This window comes from Crotalus tigris, unplaced genomic scaffold (genome assembly GCF_016545835.1).
Source record: "Crotalus tigris isolate CLP2741 ecotype Arizona unplaced genomic scaffold, ASM1654583v1 scf7180000024432.2438137, whole genome shotgun sequence".
Classification (NCBI taxonomy): Eukaryota; Metazoa; Chordata; class Lepidosauria; order Squamata; family Viperidae; genus Crotalus; species Crotalus tigris.
The window spans coordinates 156153-181929 of record NW_024100599.1 but is presented as its reverse complement, the minus strand read 5'-3'; the positions used below and the strand labels follow the sequence as shown (position 1 = coordinate 181929).

Genomic DNA, 25777 nt, shown 5'->3' with positions numbered 1-25777 from the left:
ATGGCGATTTGAAAGTTTTTTTTTTCTTTCAGGAAAAAAGTGAGTGAAACGGAATGTTATGGACTATATGGTTTTTTTTAAAAATTTTTCTGAAGGTGGATTTGTGTTTTGGAATGATTTTTTAAACTCTCCTTTGTTTTTTTTTCTCTTTCTGAGGATTTTTTTATTGTTTTTTTTAAGAAGGAAGAAAGAAGAAATAAGATTTTTTCTTTTTTTAAAATGGCTTCAAAGAGGCAAGCAGCTTCTACAGTACCCAAGGTGGCTTCTTCTCCTGCGATCCTACCGGCACAACAACCTAAAGCTACACCACCACCTTCTCCTCCTTTGCCAGCAATAACGGTACAAGATATGAAAGACATAATGGGAAGTGCTGTGTCTCAAATCAGAGGGGAAATGAAGGAGCTTTTAGAGCAGAATAAAACTCAAATTAGAGGGGAAATGAAGAACCTTTTAGAGCAGAATAACACTATTCTGAGGCAAGATATAGTTATGGCTTTAACAGGACTTGCTTCTGTGGTTGAGAAGTTAGATTCCAGAGTGGAAGAGGTGGTAGACAAGGTGGAAATTTTGGAAGACAAATTTGAAGGTATGGAAAAAAAGATGGAAATTTCACAAGATGATATTGTTATGTCTCAGTACAGAGAGATGGAACATGCTTTAAGAGATTGCTGCTCAAGATGTCATTATCTTAAAGGAGATCCCATCTAAAATTCTAAGAAAGAGAAAAGAGTTTGCTTTCTTAGCTAACAAACTTAAAAAAAGATTGATGCCATTCAGATGGGAGATTCTGATGGGCATGGTTGTGAGCCATGCGGGGACACGTTATAGACTTAATACAGTTTCTAAAGCAAAGGAGTTTTACAACTCGGTCCTGGGAGCAGGCTCACCACTACCTATGATGCAGAAAGTTTGGGATGGTAAAGAGGTGGAACAGCAATCTGAAGGAGTAGGAGTGATGGTTGCTGGAAAGTTACAGGCGGAGTGGTCGCAACAAACAGAGATCAAAGAGCAAAGAATGACTCGTGCAAGGAAAAGGAACAACAGAAGAAGGAAGTTAAAGAATCTCTTCAAGAAATTGTTTCGCTGCCGGTGGAAGGAGCAAGACCCAAGAGTTCTGCAGTACATTCTTCAATGGCAGATCTTCAAGCAGTCTTCTCCAGGCTTCTGGTTAAGGGAGATGGTAAAGCTCCTGACTTGGAATGCTAATGGCCTTAATTCCCCCCAAAAGAGAAAGAAAATCTTTCATTATTTAAAGCAACATAATAATGATATTATTTGCTTGCAGGAAACACATATTATATCTAAAGATCAAAAATATCTAGTTAATGCTCGTTTGGTATCTCATTTTGTATCTTCTGCTCCTGGGAAAAAAGGGGGAGTAGTTATTTATGTTAAGCAAAATCTATCAGCCTGTTTGGTAGAATCTGATCTTCAAGGGAGATATGTTATGATTGAAGTTGGTTTGTATGGTAAGAAAGTACTTATAGTGGGACTGTACGCACCAAATCAACAACAGGAACAATTTTATAGATTGTCACACCAAAAATTAACCTTGTTGGATTACAGATCTGTTATACTAATGGGAGACTGGAATGGTGTTTTAGATACACAAAGAGACAAAAAAGGATCTTCTATTTCTTTTAAACAGGCCAAATTACCTAAAGCTTTTTTTGATCTGAAAGAGGACTGGGAGCTGCGAGATTATTGGCGTGAACACAATCAGGAGGAGAGAGATTTTACTTTCTTTTCAGATAGACATCAATCTTTTTCAAGAATTGACTTTTTCTTGATTACAACTGACTTATATTTTAGGGTAAAGAATGTTAAAATTTTTCCTAGGACACTGACGGATCATAGTCCAGTTTGGATGGAATTGGTCAATGAAAAAGAGGAGAGGAGATCGTGGAGGATGAATGAAAATTTATTTAGACAAGAAAAGAATGTTCAAAAATTAAAGGAGCATTTAAAGGATTATTTTGTTTTAAATATGCATAAGGGAACTTCAATGTCAATGGTCTGGGATGCAGGCAAAGCCTTCATGCGAGGGATTTTGATACAAATGAATAATGTTCATAGACAGAAGCAGATTCAGAAATGCAAGGAATTGGAAGATGAGATTAAATTAAAAGAAAAAATTTTGATTTTAAATCCTACAGATGAGAAGGTTAAAGAATCTATAAAACTGCTTAAATCACAATTTAATATGTTGATGGCTGATCAAACTGCAACTAATTTATTGTATATGAAACCAAATACATTTTGTAATGCTAATAAACCATGGAGATGGTTGGCTTACCAACTGAGAAAGAAACAGAGACAGAGAGTTATAGATAAAATAAATTATAATGGTAAACTGGTATACCAGAAGGAGTTGATTAAGAAATCTTTTTTAGATTATTATCAAAAATTATATAAGAGTACTAAAGTACAGGTTTTAGATATAGGTAATTATTTAAATGAAGCCAACTTCCCTAAATTAACAGAAGATCAGAAACAAGAAATTAATGGTTTGATTACTAGTGAGGAAATTGAGACGGTGATCAAAGAATTAAAATTAGGTAAAGCACCGGGTACGGATGGCGTGACATCTATTTATTATAAAACTTTGGTACAAGAGATGATTCAACCTTTAAGTGAGCTCTTTAATAACATATTACAGGGTTTAGAGATCCCTCTGTCATGGGGTAGAGCCTTTATATCTCTAATTCCAAAAGAAGATCAAGACCTTACTTTACCAAAGAATTACAGACCTATATCTCTCCTAAATGTAGATTATAAGATTTTTGCAAAAATTTTAGCTAATAGGCTTATGAGGGTTTTGCATCATGTTATACATACAGACCAAACGGGTTTTATAACTGGAAGGTATATGAAGAATAATGTCAGACAAATTATTATTTTATTAGAATATTTAGATAAAAATAATCAAGTCTCTGCAGGATTGATATTTATAGATGCTGAAAAAGCTTTTGACCAATTGAATTGGCAATTTATGTTAAGACTAATTGAGAAAATGAATTTTGGAGAAAAAATTTTACAAGCTCTTGGTGTTATTTACCAAAAACAAACGGCACAAGTTATAGTTAATGGGGGTTTGTCAGAGGTGTTTACAATAGAGAAGGGGACTAGACAGGGTTGTCCACTGTCACCGTTGCTGTTTGTTTTAACTTTGGAAATATTGCTGATTAAAATTCGAGAATCACAGCAAATAAAAGGGATAGAAGTTAATAAAAAAGAATATAAATTAAGAGCCTTTGCGGATGACTTGGTGGTTACCTTATCCCAACCTACTTATTCTGTAATAGAGTTACTACAATTGATACATCAATATGGACGGGTTTCGGGTTTTAAAATTAATAATAATAAGACTAAAATATTGCCCAAAAATATGACTAATCTGGATAAGCAGATTTTGGTTAACCTGACAGATTTTGAGGTTGTTAATAAGGTGAAATACTTGGGGGTTATTTTATCTGTTTCTAATGCAAAATTGTATAAAAATAATTATGAAAGGTTGTGGGTCAATATACAAAGAGATTTGAAAAATTGGGAGAAGTTGCAATTATCTCTTTTGGGAAGAATTGCGGCGATTAAAATGAATGTTTTGCCAAAGTTTCTTTTTTTATTTCAAATGATACCTATTTTAAAGAATGAGGTTAATTTAGATGAATGGCAGAAAGGTATTAATAAATTTATCTGGGCAGGGAAAAAACCAAGAGTAAAACTTAAAATTATACAAGATATTCGCGAGAGAGGTGGACTCAAAGTACCGAATTTGAAATTGTATTATGAGGCTGTGGTTTTAACATTAATAAGTGATTGGGTTAATTTAACAAATGTAGAAATACTCCTCTTGGAGGGTTGGGATTTACTTTTTGGATGGCATGCCTATTTAATTTTTAATAAAAAGGTCGATAGGGTCTTTAAATCTCATATTATAAGGATTTCTTTACTTCGGGTTTGGAGGAAATATTATAGAAGTGATTTTAAAATTCCATTATGGGCTATACCATGGCATGCGATAGAAGGGATAAGGAGAGGAGTTAAGATGAATAGTGTTTCTTACGTACAATTACTTAGATGGGATGGTAAAAATTGGCAGTTAAAATCTTTGGAAGATTTAACACAAGAAAATATTATTTACTCATGGTTTCAGTATAGACAAATAGTGGATAGGTGGAAGATAGATTGTAACGTGGGTTTGCTTAGAGAAGATGAAAACTTGTTAAAACAAATAAAAGATCAAAGACGAACTCACATTAAGAGAATTTATGGGGTGCTAGTAGAATTGGATTCAGAAGCAGAATTAGTCAAAGAATGTATGATTAAATGGGCACAAAATTTTGGTGAATTAGTTCTACTAGACACCTGGGAAATTATTTGGGTGAGGAATGTCAAATTTACACAAGCCCAAAACTTAAGGGAGAATTTTTACAAAATGTTTTATAGATGGCACCTTGATCCACAAAAATGTCTCGCATGTATCCTGACTTACAGCCTAAATGTTGGAGATGCGGATGTTTGGATGCTACTTACTATCATATCTGGTGGTCGTGTAAAAATGTATTCTTACCAAATTTTTCATGTCAGTGAAATGGATGGATCTATTTATTTAGATCCATTTTTTTACGATACAGATTTTGTTTTGAAATCTAATGAAAATTAGAGTGGTTAAACAACTGCTTTCGATGCTCATACTCTTTCCTCAAAATGGGGCAGAATATATGCCTTTTTGGGTTGTGAATATCCTTTATGTTGTGCATAGAAACAAAGCAGTTCCCTACAGTGCTGCTACCTTCAACTCAAGATAGTACAGAAAACTTGTTGCAGATGCTATGCTTTCACACTCTGCTCTAATGAGTTATCTTAAGATGTTACTGTGTATTCAAGTGTTCTCCATTCTAAAGTAAAAGTTGTCCAACCAATACAAATAAAAAACAAAATTAATAATACATGTTGGATAATAATACATATGGGGTTAGATATTGTTAGAAGTTGCTGGCACTAAAAAGAAAAGACCCATGTGAAAAGAAGGAATAATTCCTACCAGTATTATATGCATATGAAGTATTATACATGTCAGTGTCATCATCTACAAAAAGAAAGACAAATGTTATAGCAGTGAAATACCTGTCCATTTATTCACAGCAAGGCAGTTTTAAACTCTCTCCCTTGATAATTTTTTACTATTTGTGGTGTTTATTTTCCAATTTATTCAGTGTGATATAGCACTAGACTTGTACTCGCTCAGAATTCAAATTAAGATGCCACAAATGAACTCTAACGAATATGCAGAAAGAAGCTTTAATTTCTTTCCATTATTGAAGCAGCTAAAGTGATTTGTTCCCTAGGTAAACAATAGCAATGGGAATCATGCTAGCATGCTAATTCGAAGGAATGCAAATTAAAATTTGCTTTGTTGGGTCTCTTCAATACACTCATATTAAGCCCTTCACTCTCTTCTTCTTGAAAAGACCACTAAGTAGCGGTTTTTCTTTAACTGGAAAAAAAAAAATAATGAACTGTGTTTAAGAGACTCATTGAACTGAAAATGCAGTATATAAACATTACATGTCATGAGGTTTAGGTCTCTAAGAGACTTTCAAATAATTTCTGCTGTCCAATCCAGGCACCAAAAGAGTGTTAGTAAGAGTTCCCATCTATTTGGTTGTGCAATAGGAGAGGACCTAGTTGAAGGTATGAGAACTCTCTGTTATGGAACAGCCTGTTCCTAAGACAAGAATAGTCTTAACTCTTGTGGTTTTCCAGAAACTGGCTCTTCCAGAGACCTTTGAGAATTGTTTATTGTTCATTGGTGCCTATATTAATCCAGCTATAGAACAATTAGTTCTACACTCTTTTCTTTTTTTTTAAACAAATTTTATTTATAATACAATTAAAAACAAACATTGGATTTGACGTGACATTCCAGTATACACATTCTTATCAGATTATTCCACTTTTTACAATCAATTCTTCATCTGTACATATACATCTAAGTTTTATATACAATACTTGTTCTAAAATAACATATATTTCTTTCGTAACATTCATCTTTAATCCCGACTGTCCTCTTCAAATTCCTCCAGCGGTAAAATTTATCCCAGGTTTCATAACAAACTGATCCACATTTATCTTTTAATATCATTGTGAGCCTGTCCATTATTACACATGCTAATATTTTATGTATTAACTCTTCCTCTGTGGGAAATTTCCTTGCTCTTCCATTTTTGCCCTAAAGCAAGCCTAGCTGCAGTCAGGATGAAGTTCTACACTCTTTTCAATGTTGTAAGACATCCAGAGTTGTGCAGGAGCAGGCAGCCATGGAAATGGAAATAATAAGACTAATAATAAAATTAAAGGAGCAATCACATAAATAAAAATGGAAAGTGCCCTTTGTGATTGTAGTTATTATTACCAATTATTATTACTGGGTATTAGTGTTTCTTTTTTATGTTTTTATTACCTATAATAATCAGCCTAACATTCCTCTGGACTGAGGTGGGATGAATCGCATCAATAAATAAACAATAAAAGCATCTATAAAAAAATCTAATCTGTTAGCAAGTCTACAAATAAGGAAGCAAAAAGTAGAAATTATACATACCAGGCTTATGAACCATATGGATTTGCTTAAACATTGTCTTATACCAATCCTTTGGTCTGTCAACAGTCTAAAAAGAAATTAAATTTTAAACAATTAGCAGATAATCAGTACAAAAGCCAGACTAGTAACAAAGTAGGAAACCATTTATTTATTTAATTATTACACAGATTTATATAGCCTTCCAACTCACACATACTGTAGGTGACTCTTGGCAGCTTACAAAATTTTAAAAAACCACCATATAATAAACTCCCATAAAATATCTCACCCACCATGGCAGCAACAACATAGTCAAATCAGCCACTTTATTGACTTCATCTTCATTTTTTGTTCTCAGGCTGACAAAACCACATTTTGGGGGCATGTAAGAAACACAGTAGGGGCCAACTATATCTTATGAGAAATGATGTTCCATAAAGAAGAGGCCACCACTGAGAAGGCCTTTTTTTTGGTCCCACCAGACATACATCCTAACTGGTGGGCCAGGCGGATGTTATCGGGGAGATGTGGTCCTTCAAATAGCCTGGCCCCAAGCCATGTAGGGCTTTAAAAGTGATAATCAGCACCCTGAATTGTAGCCAGAAGCAGATTGGCAGCCAGTGCAGCTCCCACAGAAGAGGTGACACACATGCAAGTCTAGGCTTGGACTACTGCAATGCGCTCTACATGGGGCTACCCTTGAAAAGTATTCGGAGACTACAGTTGGTCCAGAATGCAGCCGCGCGAGTGATAGTGGGTGCTCCTTGATACACCCACATTATACCTATCCTCTGTGAGCTGCATTGGTTGCCTATTGGTTTCCGGGTCCAATTCAAGGTGTTGGTTAAAGCCCTATATGGCTCAGGGCCAGGCTATTTGCGAGACCGCCTACTACCTCATAGTTCCCTTCGTCCGGTTAGATCCCACAGGCTGGGCCTCCTTCAGGTCCCGTCGGCCAAGCAGTGCCATTTGGCGGGGCCGCGGAGGAGGGCTTTCTCTGTGATGGCACCCACCTCTTGGAACCAGCTCCCCTCGGAGATTAGGACCGCTCCCACCCGGTTGGTTTTCCGTAAGCTGCTTAAGACCTGGCTTTTCCGGCAGGCCTGGGGTTTATAAAATCTGACCCCTGGATGACTGTTGTTGTGCTGTTCGTTTTGTTATGTTTTATGTGTTTTATTGTTAGCGGCACAGAGTCCTCTGGGAGTGGGGCGGCTTATAAATTTTAAAAATAAATAAATAAATAGGCTTGGGCTACTTCATTCTGAATTAATTGAAATACTCTTCAAGGTCAGCCCCATATAGAGCATATTACAAAAGTCCAGATATGACATGAGTGGGTGATTAATAAAACATTTAACCTCTTGATGAGTCCCCGTAATAGTTGGCATGTTTTGCTTGGCTTAGAGTTAAAATGATACAATATACTGATTATACACAAAGTAAAAATATGGTGGGTTTTTCATATTTTCTAAATGGACATTATTTTCTACACAGGTGATTAAATTGTGAGTCAGTTCATTAAAATTATGGATATAAAAGTAATCCAAAGGATTGACCTAACATTTCTTATCCAGCTTCTCTCTACTGTGCTTCCTCAGTGAGAAAATTCCCAGGCAGGATTTTGGAAGCGGCAAGGCATATCATAATGCTAGGGAAAGACATTCCTCTATATTCCCAGAAAGACATCTTCTCATCTGCAAGGGATGTGGTGGCTCTGTAATTAGAATGGAGGCTTAAGAATCAGCAAGACTGAGTTTGAGATCCAGGTATTATATGGAGGGATGAGCTCCCACCATTTGCTCCAGCTCCTGCCCACCTAGAAATTTGAAAGCATGTAAAAAGTGCAAGTAGATAAATAGGTACCACTTTGATGGGAACCCACAGGGAACAGAAGAGGTGAGTCTCCATTAGGTGCCCCCCAGGCAAAGGTGACATCACTAGCTAATCTTTATATGAAAAATTCAAAAGGCCAATCTTTTCTATAGCTAGCTTGTTGGAATCTATATTTTTCAAAACAGCTTCCAAGGCGCCTGAAGGCAGGACAAGAAGCAACGGATGGAAACTAATCAAGGAGAGAAGCAACCTAGAACTAAGGAGAAACTTCTTGACAGAACAATTAACCAGTGAAACAACTTGCCTCCAGAAGCGGTGAATGCTCCAACACTGGAAGTTTTTAAGAAGAGACTGGACAGCCATTTGTCTGAAATGGTATAGGATTTCCTGCCTGAGCAGGGGGTTGGACTAGATGACCTCCAAGGTCCTTTCCAACTTTATTATTATTATTAATAAATAATATAATAGATATTTTAATACTTTGTAGTATTTTCAGTGGGCAATTATTAACAAGTCAATAAGACAAATCTTACATTGGATTATTTTAAGTAGGACTTAATATAACTGCTAAAATTATCCAATCTATAATATTTTATTTCCATCCTCCAGAGGCTAATAGGGTGTTGAGTTGCTGTAAGCTCTTAGAAAGTGATTAGAAATCATAAATGGGTAGACATTATATCTTACAAAATTGTATTTCCAAACCCTTGGCTGAAAGATACTTTTGTTCAGCAAACGGCACAAGATACAGTAGTCAACTTTGCTACAGTACTAAAACTTCCCTTTCTTGCAGCTGGCTTTTACTTGATGAAGCCAAAACTTTTAATGTCATACTTTATTGCAAAAGCCAACAGGCTTAAAATGTTGGCTTCTTTTCATTCAGCGTTCTGTCTTTGGGCAAAGATACCAAAGAATAAATATACAGAAGTGCACCGTATTATGTTTGTCCACATGAAATGAACAGATAAAATATTTTAGGCATTCAAATTATTGGAAAGTCTAGGCCAAGACTGTTGAGATCCTCTGAGCTTTGCTTTATCCACTAGTTCTACTTCAAAAAAAGCACGGGTACACCTCTAATTGTTAAAAACAGCAGATTAATAAGAAGTTGAAACAAATGCCATTATTTCAAATGTAATAGGTTTAATTCTTAATTAACTATTTAGTACTCGGTGCTTATAGGTTTTCTTATCACTGGTACTTCTAGTGATAGTGAGTCACATGCAGTTGGGAGGAATCATGAGGCTATTTCAGTGTCAGACACCAATATGCTAAGTATCCTCAGATATAATTTTCTTTTATACCAAGCCTGGAATCTGACAATCGTGGAATGAATGAAGAAAGGCTACAGGTAAATCCTGGTTAACTAGAAGACATAGTCATTGTGGCAACTAGCAAAATCAATTTACATGTCAATTAGGGCCACTTTCAAAGTTACTTTTAAAATAGAAATGAGCACTTTGTCATCCTATGAGTCATCCAGGCACACTATAAGAATTGTTAAAAAGTATATTAATTTCCCAGCATAGGAGACTATTTATCATAACTGAGCTTGAACAGAGCACTTCATACATATTTAATGAAAGGCCACATAGAACAGAAAACACATTTGATTTTAAAATGATACACTTCTATTTTATTCTATTTTTAAGTGCAATGGAACTGTCAGGATTATTTAGATTGCAGCAGTTATCTATTACCTTAGTTATTTACTTATACATTTTATCAATCCATCTTTCTTCTATAAGCTAGATTTGGAGATGTATATATTTCTCTAAAATAAATTTTAAAATAATAAATACATTAAACTTTGTTTAAGTTAGGTGACATATTTGCAAATATATGTAAATATCCACTGCAACTGAAACACTAGTGGTATTGTACATTCACTTTATCTGCATCTTAAGGTGAATTTGTGTGTATTACATTTTTAAAACAACTTTGTAAATAGATCAAAATTGTGCATGAAATATAATGCTTTATAGTTCTCATCTGCAGCTGTACTGAGATATAAAAAAAATCTACTTCCAAGCACACTTTCCCAAGAATAAGCTCTTATAAATTTAGACTTCTGAACAAACTTATATAGAATTGAAGAGGGTATCATAAAATATCTATTCAATGGGCATATTTTTTTCAAAATGCTAACCAAAATGGGATATTATTACAAATGTTACACAACCAATAGAATTTGATTTGAAAGATTTTAATATATAGCTAGCTATGTGCCAAGTCCATTAGATGCAAATTGGAGGAATTTAATTAATTTGCCAATATAAATAGCCATTCTATGTAACCAAGCTGTGGCTTCAAAAAATCATAATAATCTCCTATATATCCTTAAAGAAGACATACTTAAGGGAAGCAAAGATCCATTTAATTGCCACCATTTTTAGTTTTTAAAAGGTATTTTATCTTACCTGATCAAAACTTCTCCATCAATTCCCCCCTCCCCTTTTGCCCGCCCCCAACTTAATCTCCACTGGAGCCATTGGCAGGCAAGCTACTCCCACTGCTTCCGTAGCACTGCGTTGCTCAAAGAGTCACCTGAAATCTGAAAGGCTTTGCTGCTTTCATTTCTGCTCCTCCTTGTTCTTTTATCCCTTTCGTTGAGGAGATTGGCAAACTGTTCTTTCTACCAGTTGCAGAAGCTACTGCTGCCGCCTGTCCCAGACGGAAAGGGTTGCTGGAGCAGCAGTGTGGAAAAAATGCTTCAGCCTAACTGAAAACAAAACACTTCACTGTGGCATCCTAAAAGCACTCAAGCACTAACTAGTGGCAAGCATTCAACATTGACCTGAAAATGTACTTTCCTCTCCGCTTCGTTCTGTGTCAGCAAAGGAAAGAGCCCAGTTCCGTTCAGTGCTTCCCAGTACTACAGCTAAGTCAGAGACTGTTTAATAGGAGGGTGTTTACATTCTTTCATCCATTTTATTTCTGTTCACTCATAAATGCAAGGAATGATAGGATATGCAAGGGCATCTTGATAAAAGTGGCAGCAAATGCCAAACTTTGAACAAATTTTAAAGAAGATTGAAAAGATGGAGCAAACAATTTTTTTCTAACAATGGTGTAGTGGAGATGACAAATAAATTAAAGCAGAGCTTTTCAGGTACCTGTCTCTTTCCCCACAGTGACTCTGTTTGTGCATATTTTATTTCATGTTATATAAAGCCAGGAAGAATGTGAAAAAGCCATCATCAACAAGACATTCATTGTATGAAGTGCACACACACAAAAACACACACACACATTTCCTACCGTTCTAATTGCCGTTGGAATTCCTGATTCATCAACTGGCCCAATTCCTGCATAATGTGGTGCTTTAATGACTGTGACTTTCTTTTCTTCCTCTGAAGTCCTACAGATCGGTATGGTGGTGGTGGTTGTGCTGCTGCTGCTGTCACCGCCACCAGTAGAGTGTACATGCTGTAGATATGTCTCTGCAGATTCTACAAAGATAACATATGGTTGTACAACTGTAGCACTACCCTGCTTTGCCTGCATATTCATGGCACATGGCAACAGATACACATAGATGATCTTCTTTGTACTACTAGATGGAAAACAGAAGTAGAACACAGCAAATCTTAGCTCTCCAGTCTTTCGCTTCAGATGCTGGAAGGCTTCTGTAAATCAGAGCAGATGATTTGGGCTGCAAATGTCAGGTAGCAACAAAGAGATAATTTGTGAGACTACCTTGTGGCCAAACAGATTGTTGCAGCCTAAAACTGGTAACCTTACGTTCATAATACCACTGGTTTATTTTATCATAAAACTCTGAACGAGGCTGAGTTATAATACATAAATCATTGTTTACAAACCATAATGATTAAACTAGCATAAATTCTGGACAAGTGGAAGTTTGAAAAATAGGAAGGAGAAGACATTTTATAATTATAAAGTCCTAATAAAGACACATTACTTTCAACAGAAACTTCAACAGGCAGAGCAGTTGCTGTAAGGGTTGTTGCAAATAGTTTAAATTTATTTATTTAATTACTTATTACATTATTGAAATTACACATCTCCCTCACAGAGGGAGGGAGTAAAGTAAGAAAAAATAATTCCCCCTTCTCTTTCCCTTTTGCTAATTTTTTAAAATACAAAATTAAATCTGAGTTAAGTCAGATATTTTCACAGAAAATTTTCAAAATTGCAGAAGAGATTTAATCAAAGGCAATATGTCAACATTCTCATTTTACAGATGAGAATGATTAAGACCAATCAGCACAGAAACAGCCATGGTAGTATATTGTTAATGTTCAGATTTAATTGTACTACTCTTATACAATTTTTGAAATCTGAGTGTCTTATTGATGTATGGCAACCTCGATCATAGTTCTAAAGAAAACCCAACCTATGTATGTAATTTTTAATTAATGTTTATAGTCGAACTATTAAATTAATAGAAAGGCTATTAATATCTGACATCAGATCTTTTATTAAAATTTGCCATCTATAAATAAGATAGCTAGGAGCATATATGGTAAGGCGATTTAGATTAAGCATGCATAAATATCTAGATATCTGGGCTTTTCTCCAAATATGCATAATACTAAATTTAGAGAGGAAAAAAAAGGAGTGTGTTTCTATAGTCCAAGAATGGCAAAAATTGTCTGTCTTCATCATAAGAGCTTAAGGCATAACCAGACATAACATCAAGTGTATAAGTTCAATTAATCTACAGTATAGGCTTTTTAAAATGTAAATATAATCTGCAGAAAGATAGAAAAGACATTTTCGGAAGCTGAGGGGAGAATTTTATCCTTTGTTTTACCGTAACTGTAGAAAACCCCCCATAAACAAACAAACCCTCAGAAAACCTGTCCATAATAGGAAGGTTATTTAGAAAACTTCCATTAAATCTGTTCCATATTTTGACATATATCTCTAACTATGTATATTCAAAAGTTGCCATATTAAAGCTCTAAATTATAATGCATAAAAGGGAGGAGCAGATTAAAAATACAAAAAAAATTCAAAAGGCATGAGGCTCTCAAATCAAACTTCACGAAGATTTAGCAAGGTACAGTAGAATATTGATTTAGAAGATAAAAATTGACAATTGAGTGGAAGACAGCATGAACTGCAGCAGGTGGAGCAGAAAGAGACCGAGAGACATAAAAGAGGTGGTGGTGGTGGGGGGGAATTTCTCTTTGGCCCTGTTCTCGTTTGTGCAGCCACAGTACAAGCAAGCGTTCCTTACTTCTCCCTTCTCTGACTCAAATTGAAGGGGAGAATCAAGGTATATAAATCAGGTAAATTTTGTCACCAATTGCTTTGGAAAAAAGAGAGGTAAGTGACAATGACTGAGAGCAATGGCAGTAAGCAAGATTGGAATTGCCAGATTTTATGCTTGTTTGGTTTTCTGCTGACTTAGGGATGGGGAGAGAACATTTTAATTTAGCAGAAATAAATGACCCCAAATATGAGTAAATTGTGCTGTTTTTAAATGTTCCCAGAAATGAAGGAACGTAAAAGTTTATGAATAAACCCGATTTTTTGGTGAAAGTTGGACTGGATAATACCTAATAGTTTACAGATTGTCCAAATAATAATATTTTTTAAAAAGGATTTTAAAAAGAGGAAAAAGGCCATGGCAGAGTCTGGGGATGGGGTATAGCAATTAATGCAGGGAATATTAAAAGAAAACTTTATGGAACAGGATTCAATATAATGAAATAGCTAGAAATGCAAACATGCATAGTTCACATTACAATATTTTGTGGCATGGACTCAGTAGCTTTACTTAAACAATCTACAATAAGCTGCACTTGATTTAAGTTCAGCTTTATGAAGAAATATTTAATCCCATTGAAACATTTAATTTCAACAATTAAAAAACAACTATTGGGACAACAGTTGTCATAAATTCATATGGACTTATACAAACTTAATTTACACTGTGATAGCATGAATACAGTATGATATATTTAAAAGTTTCACACAAGTAGTATATTTCCACTCTCACTGACCAAACTTACATATTCTTAGTTCCAAATGATCTAGATCAGTAGTGGCAAACCTATGGCATAGGTGCTAGAGACGGCACTCAGAGCCCTCTCTGTGGGCACGTGCGCCGTCGCCCCAGTCCTAGGCCTTCAGCTGGGTTTTATAAAACATTTTCGCTTTAGGCCTCCACCGCCGTGTGCAAAAAAAAAAAAAGTTCAGTCAACTTCTCGCGGGGAAAAAAAGGTCTTACAAAGTTAGAATTGATTGAACTTTTTAGTCCCACCGCAGCCACTCCCACCCAATGGGCCACGCCCACCCAATGGGCCACACCCGCCCAATGGGCCACACTCACCTGGCACCGACAATGTGTAAGTGGGTTTTGGGTTGCAGTTTGGGCACTCAATCTCTAAAAGGTTCGCCATCACTGATCTAGATAGATTTTCTTTCTAGCGATTTTTGTAGCAAAATATGCTTGCTGCCACAAAAACCTGCTGTCAAATGTTATGTTGAGAAGGCTAGTATTCTCAAGTCATTTGGAAGCTAAGAAAAAAGTGGCAATGTGTGGGGTTTTTCTGCTACCATTATCAGTATATGTGATGGCAAAATAACAGCAAGAGCTGGAACCTATTTTGAGAAAAGTGAACTAGGAAGCACTCTGTGTGGTTGATTTCAGATATAATTCAACATATTCCTATTAATCAGTGAACAATGCTTATGGATTTAAAGAAAGGTGTCATTTGCATGCCAAACTCACCCATTGTCCTGCTCTGTTGCAGGAGAGAGGAGCTTGAACTGAATGAGACTGGTGGAGAGTACGCCAAAGAAGGGGAGAAAGGTCTTTGAAAGTAACTCATTGGGCTGGTTGCCAAGTTAGAATTCCCATTCACTGTTATCTGAGCCTGAGAGGAAAGAAACAAAACAAAAACAAAAACAAAATCCCTAAATCATATCCAATCATATGCAGTAAACCACGGAAGACTGAAATTCACCATCAATATAAAAGATGAAGGAAAGAATGGTAAAATTCATAACAGTAGCCAGCTTTCCAGTGTTTAGCTACAATCCATAATCATTCCTAGAATTATGAGGATATTAGTTTGTTATATTTGGAGACTTACTTTTTATCAAAAGCTCATGATACCTTACGTAGGAATTAGATTTCTCTTTGTTTTATCCTAGAGCAAGAATTGTGCAAGAGTCTGGTCTGAGAGAGACCAACTAGCCCATGGTTTCTTAGTAAGTTTCTGTGGCTGAGAGCAGACTTGAACCTAGATCTTCTCAGTTTTAATACAACATCTTAATTACTGTATTATATTAAGTTTCACAAAGGCCTCGGTTAAAGTAGCATTTGAACAACTGCTTACAAAATGAAGAGGATAGTCAAAATTGCTCTCTCCATTCTCCTGAAGATCTAATTTTTGTTTCCCTTATACCTGACTCTTACTATTATTCACTTGAAATTCTCCAACCCAAAATACCCAAGAAAAATAACCAAATTTCCTTCAAGTAACAAAAATCAGTGATTATTGATATCAGTGAGCAATATGTAGATTTTTATAAGAATTTATACACTGCCTGTTGAATTCTGTCAATATTTCTATTTTCTTTTGAAAGAATACCATGTTGGATATGCTTCCATTTATTATGATTACACTGCTGCAACTTTTTCAACATTAATGGGTTGCTATTTTGTTTTTTAAAAATTGTAAACTTGGGGCCTACAAATCCTTTTCAAAAACAGGAAGAACTGAAAGAGTATTTTGAGTGATGTGACATTTTGCTCTTCTCTATACTTGTAACTATGTGGATGGAACTGAACTTGTACAGTACTATGGCACATGATAAGGAGAAATTACAATATGTACACAGTATTTACATTTTCCAATGTAAATATACTGCACTGGAAGCAATTGCCTCTACTCTCAACTATTCTTGTAAATGATGGATGTTATTCTACAAACATGGGCTAATCTAAACATTTTCAGGGATCCATATCAGGTTATAGTCTTTGGCTGATATTGCTTTAATTTTTGACCGGTCATTTAAAATTTAAACTGCTGTCATTTTGTAATAATTTGTTTTATTATGTAGAATAAAAAAAGTCATTATCAAAAATAGGATGTTGGCCATAATATCTTTCTGTTTTGTGTATTATTATTATAAATTTATTTGCCACATTGCAATATAAAAAACAGGCACAGCTTTGATCAAACCAGCATATTGACTTTTTCACTTTACCCTGCACACACTCCTTTGTAGACACTAATTTATGCCAACCACACAGCTGTCATCTATAAAATACAGAGAATGCCTGCAAGTTATAGGAATAAATGAATCCTATGCTCAAATTATTGTTTTAACATGGGCACAAATTTTATTTACTCATTTAGTGGATATATGTCTCCTCTTTCTCTCAATTTGATGATAGGATAAATGTGTTTATCACCCATTTAGGGTTTTCTGCTTTTATGTAAAATTTGGGGTTTTAGTCTGTTGTTTTCCTTTATTTTTAAATATATAATAAAAAACTCACATGCACTGCAGAAACTGAAATGTAAAATTATACTTTATTTCTCTCTGTCTCTTTCTCTCTCTCTGACACACATATATGCACACACACAAGCACACATTTACAAAGGGCAATGTTAGTTTAGGGGCGAAATTTGACTTAGAATCAATTTTATGCAGTCAATGTTTATAAATAATCACTATCAAAGTTGTGTTACATGTGTGCTCTTCAAATATTTTAAATTACATTGTAGGGGCATATTCAGATTTCTTACTTTTTTCTCATTGGTTTGCAACTTGCCTAAAGATTCTGTGCATATACACTGGCATCATACTGTAGTCTTGCTTATATTCTAAACACTATTCCTCTTTAATATGAGGGACTGAAGAATTATAACCAGTAGATTTATTCAGTATAGTTGAAGCAATTGGAACAAGGATGTGTTGCAGTGAAAAAACTGACACCCAAATGTTGACAGCAATGACAAACGTCTCATGCTCATTCCACGCAGACCCCACTTGGCAAGAGGCCCAATTGATATTCCCACCTCCCCTTTCTTGCATCACCTATTGCTCCTTCTAGCCAAAGCCAATCTTCCAAACATTAATGCCCTGAAGGAGGAGGCAAGCCAAATTGGTCATTTTTGTACCTTAATCTGGTAAGGAAGAAAGTTGGATGTGGGAGAGAGTGAGGAGCTAAGGTACCAAGGTTTTTGGATTGGGATGAGGAATCCAGAAGGAGTGGGATGTGGCAGAAGTTCCCACCAATAGAAAACTAATCCCCACAACTCAAAACTGTAATTGCAGTATTTTTCTGAATCAGGTTCCAAGCAGATTAATTTTGGAACCTAATCAGTTCAGATTTATAAGACAATAAAATTACAAACTGAAAATGTTTGTGCTTTAAACTTCCATCACATTTCTGTTACAATCAAAATTTAATCTTTGCAAACTTTAAATTGGAGTTAGATAACACACCAGTGACACAAGGTAAGTTTATGCATTTACCAGGTAGAAAAAGGCATTTGAATAGCTTTTGCAACAGTTAGCACTCCCCAGAGCCCACAAAGTGGCAAAACTGTTGTTTTTGTCTTTCTTTGCCCTGAGATATTTGGAAGTTTGAGGGGCCAAATTGATGCCTTAAACTTTAATCATTTAGTCTTACCTCCAAATAGAATGGTTTTCTCCATTAAAGGCAAAACAATGCCTTATTGCTCTTTCACACCTCCCTCAATCTCAACACACAAAAAATCCTGTTGAACACTTCAGCATCATCCAGTTTGGACTGCATCACTGGCCTTCCCCTTGCAGGCCCTCAATCAAGACACAAAGTGCAACTTCCTAGTTCTCATTGATGAGGTAAAGAAACAACTGTTTTTTATTTCACTGATATTGTAAAAATTACCATTTTCAAATATTGGAATTATGTTCCTCCCACTGTATTCCTTATTGCATGGAAAAAGCTCAAAATCTTTACAGCTCAAGATACCCCCTGCATACCAATTAATTAAATGAGGTGACAGACCAAAATTAGCTTCTTTTCCACCTTGACAGCATGGTTGAACAGAATGGAAGAGAAAAGAGGAAGGATAATTACATGAGAGCTGGCAGCAGTGGAGGTTAAGGTGGTGCCATCAGACGCAGCAGACGTCTGGCTCAAGGTTGGGGAAGGTGTTTCAGAACAGTCAGTAGTATCATAGTTACAGCTTTGTAGCTCATCTAGCATGGCAGCGGAGAACTCACTCATTGGCTGAGAGGAGAACTCACTCATGGCTGACACAATAGAGTCAGTTTCAGTCTTGTGGAGCAGAGTGTCAGGTACAAGGAAGGGGTATGGATAGGAGAACGGTGAAAGGGCTGGGGTTCTATAAATGGGTGACGGCCAGAAATCATCAGATGGTGGTAAAGGAAATGACGTTGCATGGGTGCCACTGTCAGGTGAGAGAGAGGGTTGGTGAACCGGAACCCTGGGAAGAGGAGGAGGAGGAGGAGGTGGTGGTGGTGGTGAGGGAGGCAACGGTGCAGCTTCAGCTGATGTTTGTCTGTGTGTCTGGGAAGCATTTACCTCCATCACATTGGCAGTCACTTTCTGGTTTCCAAGCTGAATTTTGAGAAAAAAACAAACAATCAAAACATAAGAAAACATATTACTAAAATTGATTTTAAAAAGTGCTTTCCTTTAGTTGTGCTCAAGGGTATACAAAAAGAAAAAAAAAGACACACACTCTGTGTGTGGCTTTTTCTAAGCTTTGAAAATAAAAATCAGGTAGAAAAGAAAATAAAGTTTATTTTAGAAGGAAATCATACTAAGTGAATTTGTCAAGCAGTAACAGAAGCAACGCCAGAAACTACAGTGTACTGAATAAACATTTATATTCATTTCCTAGGCTTAAATTGTTTGAGGTTTTATTTAAATTAAGTTTGATTAAGCTTAATTTATCACTAAAATTAGAAGGACTTTTTAAAAAACACATAATTGCACCTCCTTTTTAATAGAAATAAACAAAACAGGCCCCAGTTCCTAAAGGACTCCTGTACAATGGTTTCAGTGTATGAAAGCACTGGATTATACATTAAGAGTGTACAAATTACATGCCATTTTTATAGACTCAATGGCAAAAAGGACCATGATACTCATCCCTTTCATGTATAGAAGTTTATGCCATGAAGAAGAAATGAGATTGTGCCATTGATTGTGCTCTCCTGACATTTGAATCTGGATAAATGAGAGAGAGAAAAAGAAAAGCATGTGTACATATGTAGGTTTCTCCTCTTCAGATTCCATCTTAGTAACTGGATGAGGGCAGTGGAAGCAAGAAAAAAAGGCTGCTTGTAATACCAGGGGCAAAATGAAATCCCCTGATTTCATTCCTCCTTCATCTCGTGTAATATTTCCATTAAGTAATCAGCAAAGAGGAATGGGTTTACTGCTTATTTAGACTATGTGGAAGGACACAACATGGAACAAGCTGTTTCTACTAGCTGAAAGTTTTCACATAGACATCTTCACCATTATTAAAATATAAATCACTTGGAAGTACACAAATTTCCAAGAGCAAAAGCTCCAATCCTAAATTTCATGCTAAACTCAAATTTTTGAAAGAGCCTAAGACTGCTGAAGTCTACATGGCTTGACTCAAAATCAACTTATATTGGATAGATGTGCATGTAATATTAATACAGTACACATGAAAGAAAAAGCTATATAAGTACATAAGAGAAAAATATTTGTGTAAAAGTAATATGGTCATTAGTAATTGCTCTAATAAACAATTATTAGAAAAGGGATCTATTTTCTACATGAAGAAATTCCATCTTTCTAAAGGAAATGATTCTTTGGGAAGGAGATGGAAAATAGGGATGAGAGATCTTTTACTTTGTCTTCTTCTCTGAAGAAATTGCTGGGGAGGATCTATCCATATTTAATTAATATATGATCACAGGGCTTACTATACATATATTTGCCTCATCAAAATAATTGTACTGCACTATGTATCTGCTATTTATATGTGCTCTATCTTGTTTAAGAAAAGTGTAGAGAATTTTAGAAGCCAATATTAAACTGGAAGGGTGCGATGAAGAATCCTAATGATCTGAGCCATGATTATAATAAAGGCCTATAATTTACATGATGTAATCAAATAATAGATATACTGGGAATGAATAAACAAACTGGCACCTTGATATTAATTTTTTATTCTCAGATTCAGTACTAAAGTAATAGATAAAGTGGTTGGTGAAGATTCTTTGGTAGATGCCAGTAGCAAGAATATGTTCAGTTATTATTTACATACTATGAATCATACATAAATAGGAAAGTACTCTTGATTTTCTGTTATAACACATTCCCCAAATTTAGGAACTGTTAGATTGTTTCAAGAAATACAAGCTTTTATATTTAATATTTTATAAAATAAACAAATACATATTCTTATATGAGTATTGGTAAATGTACAGCAAATATATCATTTAGTGTTAGCACAAATGTAGCTTCTATCAATACCTGAAATGGTAAAAGAGGAAATAAAGAAGAAGACTAATATCATATTCCAGAGATGGGAAAGCTATGACCTTATAATATTACTAATTACAATTCCCCATATTCTAAAACCCTTACACTACCTATGATTGCTAGGCTGGATAGGAATTGTAGCTCAGCAACTTCTAGATGAATACAGATGCCATAGCTGGCTTAAAGCATTATAGCAGGAAAGCAAAATTTGGAATTATGAACACATTCTGAATTTAGATTTGTTCATTGCATTTACCTGCTAGTTCATGGGATGCAAGTAACAGAATGCTGGTTTGCATGATGATCTCTAGATTAGAGGCCCCAGCTTGTATAAGATGACATGTACATGCTAAGATTAAAGCTAGCATTTGGTAGGACTTGTCCTTACTATTAGAAGAGTGCTACACAAAGCATGGGTTTAACAAAGACTATTAACTTAAATTATATCAACTCTATCTTACTAAAACGTTATTTGGAAAAAAAATCTTGACTGATGAAAACCAAAATGAATAGTAGAGGTCAACATCTATTGGTCTGTATGGGGATGAACATAACGTATGGACGAGGGAGACTTGAATGCAAGAGGAATAAATGGTAAAAACCATGAATCAATGGAAGAAAGTAAAGAAAATTAAGGGGAATCAGGTAACAGATTTGAATGGTAATCTGATCTTGTGGAATGTTGATGAATTCATGGAGGGAAACAAATATAAGTTTAATTATGAATAGAAGGATCTGATTTATGTTTGGTTGTAAGACCTTCAAGAAATATTATACTGGAGCTGTGGACTACATCATCTGTGAAGCTGATCAAATATATTGAAATTAAGCAGTAACAGCTCTCTGCTATATTGTTTTGAATAAAACTATCCATTGACTTCTCAGAAGATTTCAAAGGAGTAATAAGTCTCACATAATTTGTAAGAGTTAGGAATTCCTTTTGTGTTTCTAATTTATCTCCTACCTTCTCTGTGAATAGGGGGACTGTAAATTTCATGGAATTTCCTGTTAACTTCCCAAATGTATACATTTTCTCCTGAAAAGAATATAGGTAGCTAGTAGGCTTTTAGTTGATCTCTGTTTCTAATTCTTACAAAAAAAGCTTCTTTTGATTAGTGTCATAAAGAGAGGCTTCAACTTTCTTTGCTCAGTTTAGATTCCTACTCTCTGGAAATACAAATAACTTTCTCCAATAAAATGTTCAAACCTAATGAAGTTTATTACTTCTTAAAGTATACAATATCTGCTAGAAAGAGATCAGCAAAAATGGTCTGGCTGGACCATAGTAACACATAGCAAATGTAACCTGTAATTGTTTCCTAGCAATGCATCTTTTATTTATTTATTTGTTTGTTTGTTTGTTTGGTTGGTTGGTTAGGTTTTTGTTTGTTTGTTTTTGTTTATTTATTTATTTACATTTATATGGCCACCCAACTCACTCTCAGTGACTCCTGGAAGCTTACAATATGGGTCCGATTCATAGAAAATTATCTTTGCATGAAAAGGTAAGATAACAGTCATTTTAATTCATAAGTCTTATCTATCAAAAAAATAGCACTTTGTAATTACTGCTTGGGAAATTATAGACACCAAAATCCAAAACCTAATTCAGAGCATGCAAAATCTATTTGGGCAGTTCATAGAATGCTGTTTCTCTAAATATCTATGCTGAAATACATTTATCAGATTGTTTTCATAAGTAATGAAATTAAATATATCAATATAAATGGTTTACAGATGGTGTGGACAATGAATCTCCAATTTTAATATAAAGTTCACACTCAACAGAGTGCAAGGTAAATAATGACACCACATTGCTGGCCTTGCTTCAAAAGAACAAGACACAAATAAGAATTTAAGATGAAAAAAGTGAACTGATTTTTGTTAATTAATATATAGAATAAAACAGCACACAAAATTCATCTTTTAACACACACACAGACATGGGTAAAAATACCTTGTAAATGGTTAAACTCAATTTTCTAAAAATGTGGTTTATTAGAATTCATGAAAGTAACGAGGACAGGCATTATATCACTTCAATAATGGTTCGGAGATGTTATGGAAAAATTGCCTATATAAATAATTTGGGTGGTGACTGTTGGATATCTTGCATTCTTAATTATGTTTTTTTCCCAGAAGCTGAAATATTTTATCAGCTGAATGATACTTCCTTTATTGTACATCCAAGATCGAAGAGGTATCCTCTCTATGTTACACACATAAATCTAAATAATAATACCAATGATAAGCCTTAAAACTAACTCACAGACTTCCATACTAATTATGGGATTTAAAAATTGCATAGGGGCCAATGAACAATACAACTCAGGAATTCAGAAAATAAACGTACAAATGGTTATTATAAAAACTCTATTGCTTGTCATAGCTCCATATGTAGTATCTTTGTAGAAGAAACCTCCATATCCTCAGAAATATCCCAAGCTATTATTAGTAATAGACAATACTTAAATGACTTTCTTTAAACAATATAGCAATTTTGTGACACAAAGACATTTTATATTATGACATTCCCTTTCCTACATGTAGCTAACCAGATAAGTATCTTTCTAAAGCTCTTTGTGATCTTTAATGGCTGTCTATATGTTTTGCTATGGGTGATCTGTCTCCTTTTCAACTAGTCAGAGAATTCATGAGTCGTTTAGCTGCTGATTAAATAATGCACTGCTACTTAAGAGTGGATTTCCTTTTTGTTAATGCAATGCCCTTCTATATGATGAGATACATTGTTTGGAAATATTTTTTTTTAAATAAAAAGTTTTTTATTTTTCATTTATTCATACAAAATACAATTAAAATAAATTCCTAACCATTGGTACCGCCTGCCCATTCGCCCCAGGCCGCGTCCACCCTCTCTAATCCTTCCCTACTTCCCTCCTCTTTCTCTCCTCCCCTCCTACTCTCTTCCCCTCCCCTTCTCCTCTAACCATCCTACTTCCTCTCTACTTCTTCCTCCCCTCTCATCCCTCTCACACACATGAACGCAGCATAGGGGAAATGCCATTTGGAAATATTTTTGAACTTTGCATTGTCACTAAGATGACACACAGGACCCCATCAATGCTGTCTAGTATGCTAAATACTACTTCAGTTGATTGTAAAAACCTTGTAATAGCGATTTTTTAGGAACTTGTGTTTGTAGCATTACAATAGTTACCCAAACTAACATAAGCACAGTATTCAACCAGCAATGTTCATATTGTACACATATATAATTATTATATTCTTATGATGAATTGTACAGAATGTCCTTGTCATGGTTCCGATAGATGAAACCCATCAAAAGAACTTCAAGGCAAAAATTCTTCCTTAAAGAACATTTTATTCAAGAAACAAAGTATCGTTGAACCCAAAAAATAAATTCCCTTCCCCTGGATACAAAGTAAAAAGTGCAATTCCCACCCACAATAAGATGTCATAAATCACATTCTCCAATTAGCCTAAAACCCGGGCTTTCTCCCCAGCTCTTCAGCCCGCTGAAACGTTATCAGCTCATCCTTGAGTTCCCACAAAGCAGTGTTATTATTATGGCCAACTGAGCTCAAGCTTTCACCCCCCCTTCTGCACCTGATTTCTAAATACCAGAAAAAGCATGTTAAAAGAAAAGAGAAAATGGCTGAAATTTTCATTAGCTGTCAGACGGGAACATCCAATGTTTACAGTGTTGACATCCGGCCCCCTTTACAAAAAGGATAAATCCCGCAATTCAAACAAAATCATAGGTTAGGGGTTGCCCCTTGGTTTATTAGGGTGCTTTTCATAGAATTTACTAATGAGCCTGTCAGCTTTTACATCACTATATTTTACCCATGTGGCTTCAGACAATGGATATCCTTTCCACTGCACTAAGTACTGTAACTATCCCTTTAAAAGTCTAGAATCAAGAATATGCTTCACTTCATAATGGGTCTGTCCAGCTACCACTAGAGGGTCAGGTGCCTTCTTAGGGGGCGGTCGTAAGGTATAACCCTGAAAAGATTTCAGTAGACTACAATGGAATACAGGGTGGACTTTCCCTAAGAGTCTAGGAAGCTTTTAACTCCACCGTGACTGGGTTAATGATTCTTATGATGGGGAAGGGATCTAGGTACTTCGGTCCCAACTTCTTATTAGGCAACTTAAATCATAAATATTTTGTGGATAAGTAAACTTTTCCCCCAACCTGGAATGATCTTTGGAGAGCCCTCTTTTTATCTGCTGTTTTTTATATGTCTCAGAAGCCTTTTTCAGAGCAATTTTCATTTTGTCCCAAACCTCCTCCCACCCCCTTACCCACTTGGGAAGCAGAAGATCCCTGAGGATATTCAGATATTGGGTTGAATTTTTTTCCTGTGGCAACTCTAAAAGGCATAAAACTGGTGCTGCTGTGAACAGAGTTATTGTAAGCCACCTCTGTGAAAGGGAGGAAGTCAGTCCTGTTCGTTTGCTGATAAACCACATAGCATCTGAGGTACTGCTCTACCACTGAATTCACTTTTTCAGCCACCTCATTCATAGACAGGTGAAAAGCTGATGACAGTCCTTGTGATGAGCCAATTAACTCGAGGAAACCCCTCCAGAACTTGGCCATAAATTGTACCCCTCGGTCTGAGATTATCCCCTTTGGCATGCCGTGCAGCCTGTAAATGTGCTTAAGAAATATCTTGGTTAATTTCTGGGCTGACGGGAGTCTTTTGCAGGTGATGTAATGAGCCTGCTTCGAAAAAAGATCTATCACAGTCCAAATCACCGTATTCCCTCTACTTTCAGGTAACTCTACTATAAAATCCATAGCAATTTCTTCCCATGGCTGGGAAGGGTCTACAACCGGTTGCAATAGTCCAGGGGTTTTTCCCGGAATTCTTTTCTCTATGTCCCATTTC

At 35.5% G+C, this 25777-nt stretch overlaps 1 protein-coding gene across 42 annotated transcripts in view; it reads right to left on the bottom strand.

Annotated features, from left to right (window-relative positions):
- SORBS2 (sorbin and SH3 domain containing 2) overlaps positions 1-25777 on the bottom strand; it is a 205273-nt gene that overhangs the window by 60574 nt on the left and 118922 nt on the right. For 29 of the 42 annotated variants that reach the window (XM_039330701.1, XM_039330706.1, XM_039330690.1 and 26 more), the window contains 5 exons: positions 18948-18983; positions 15129-15273; positions 11681-11871; positions 6608-6674; positions 5048-5092 (listed from right to left, as the gene is read on the bottom strand). In XM_039330701.1, coding sequence (XP_039186635.1) covers positions 5048-5092; positions 6608-6674; positions 11681-11871; positions 15129-15273; positions 18948-18983 — 484 coding nt within the window. The other 13 variants (XM_039330709.1, XM_039330712.1, XM_039330716.1 and 10 more) reach the window with 3 other exon arrangements.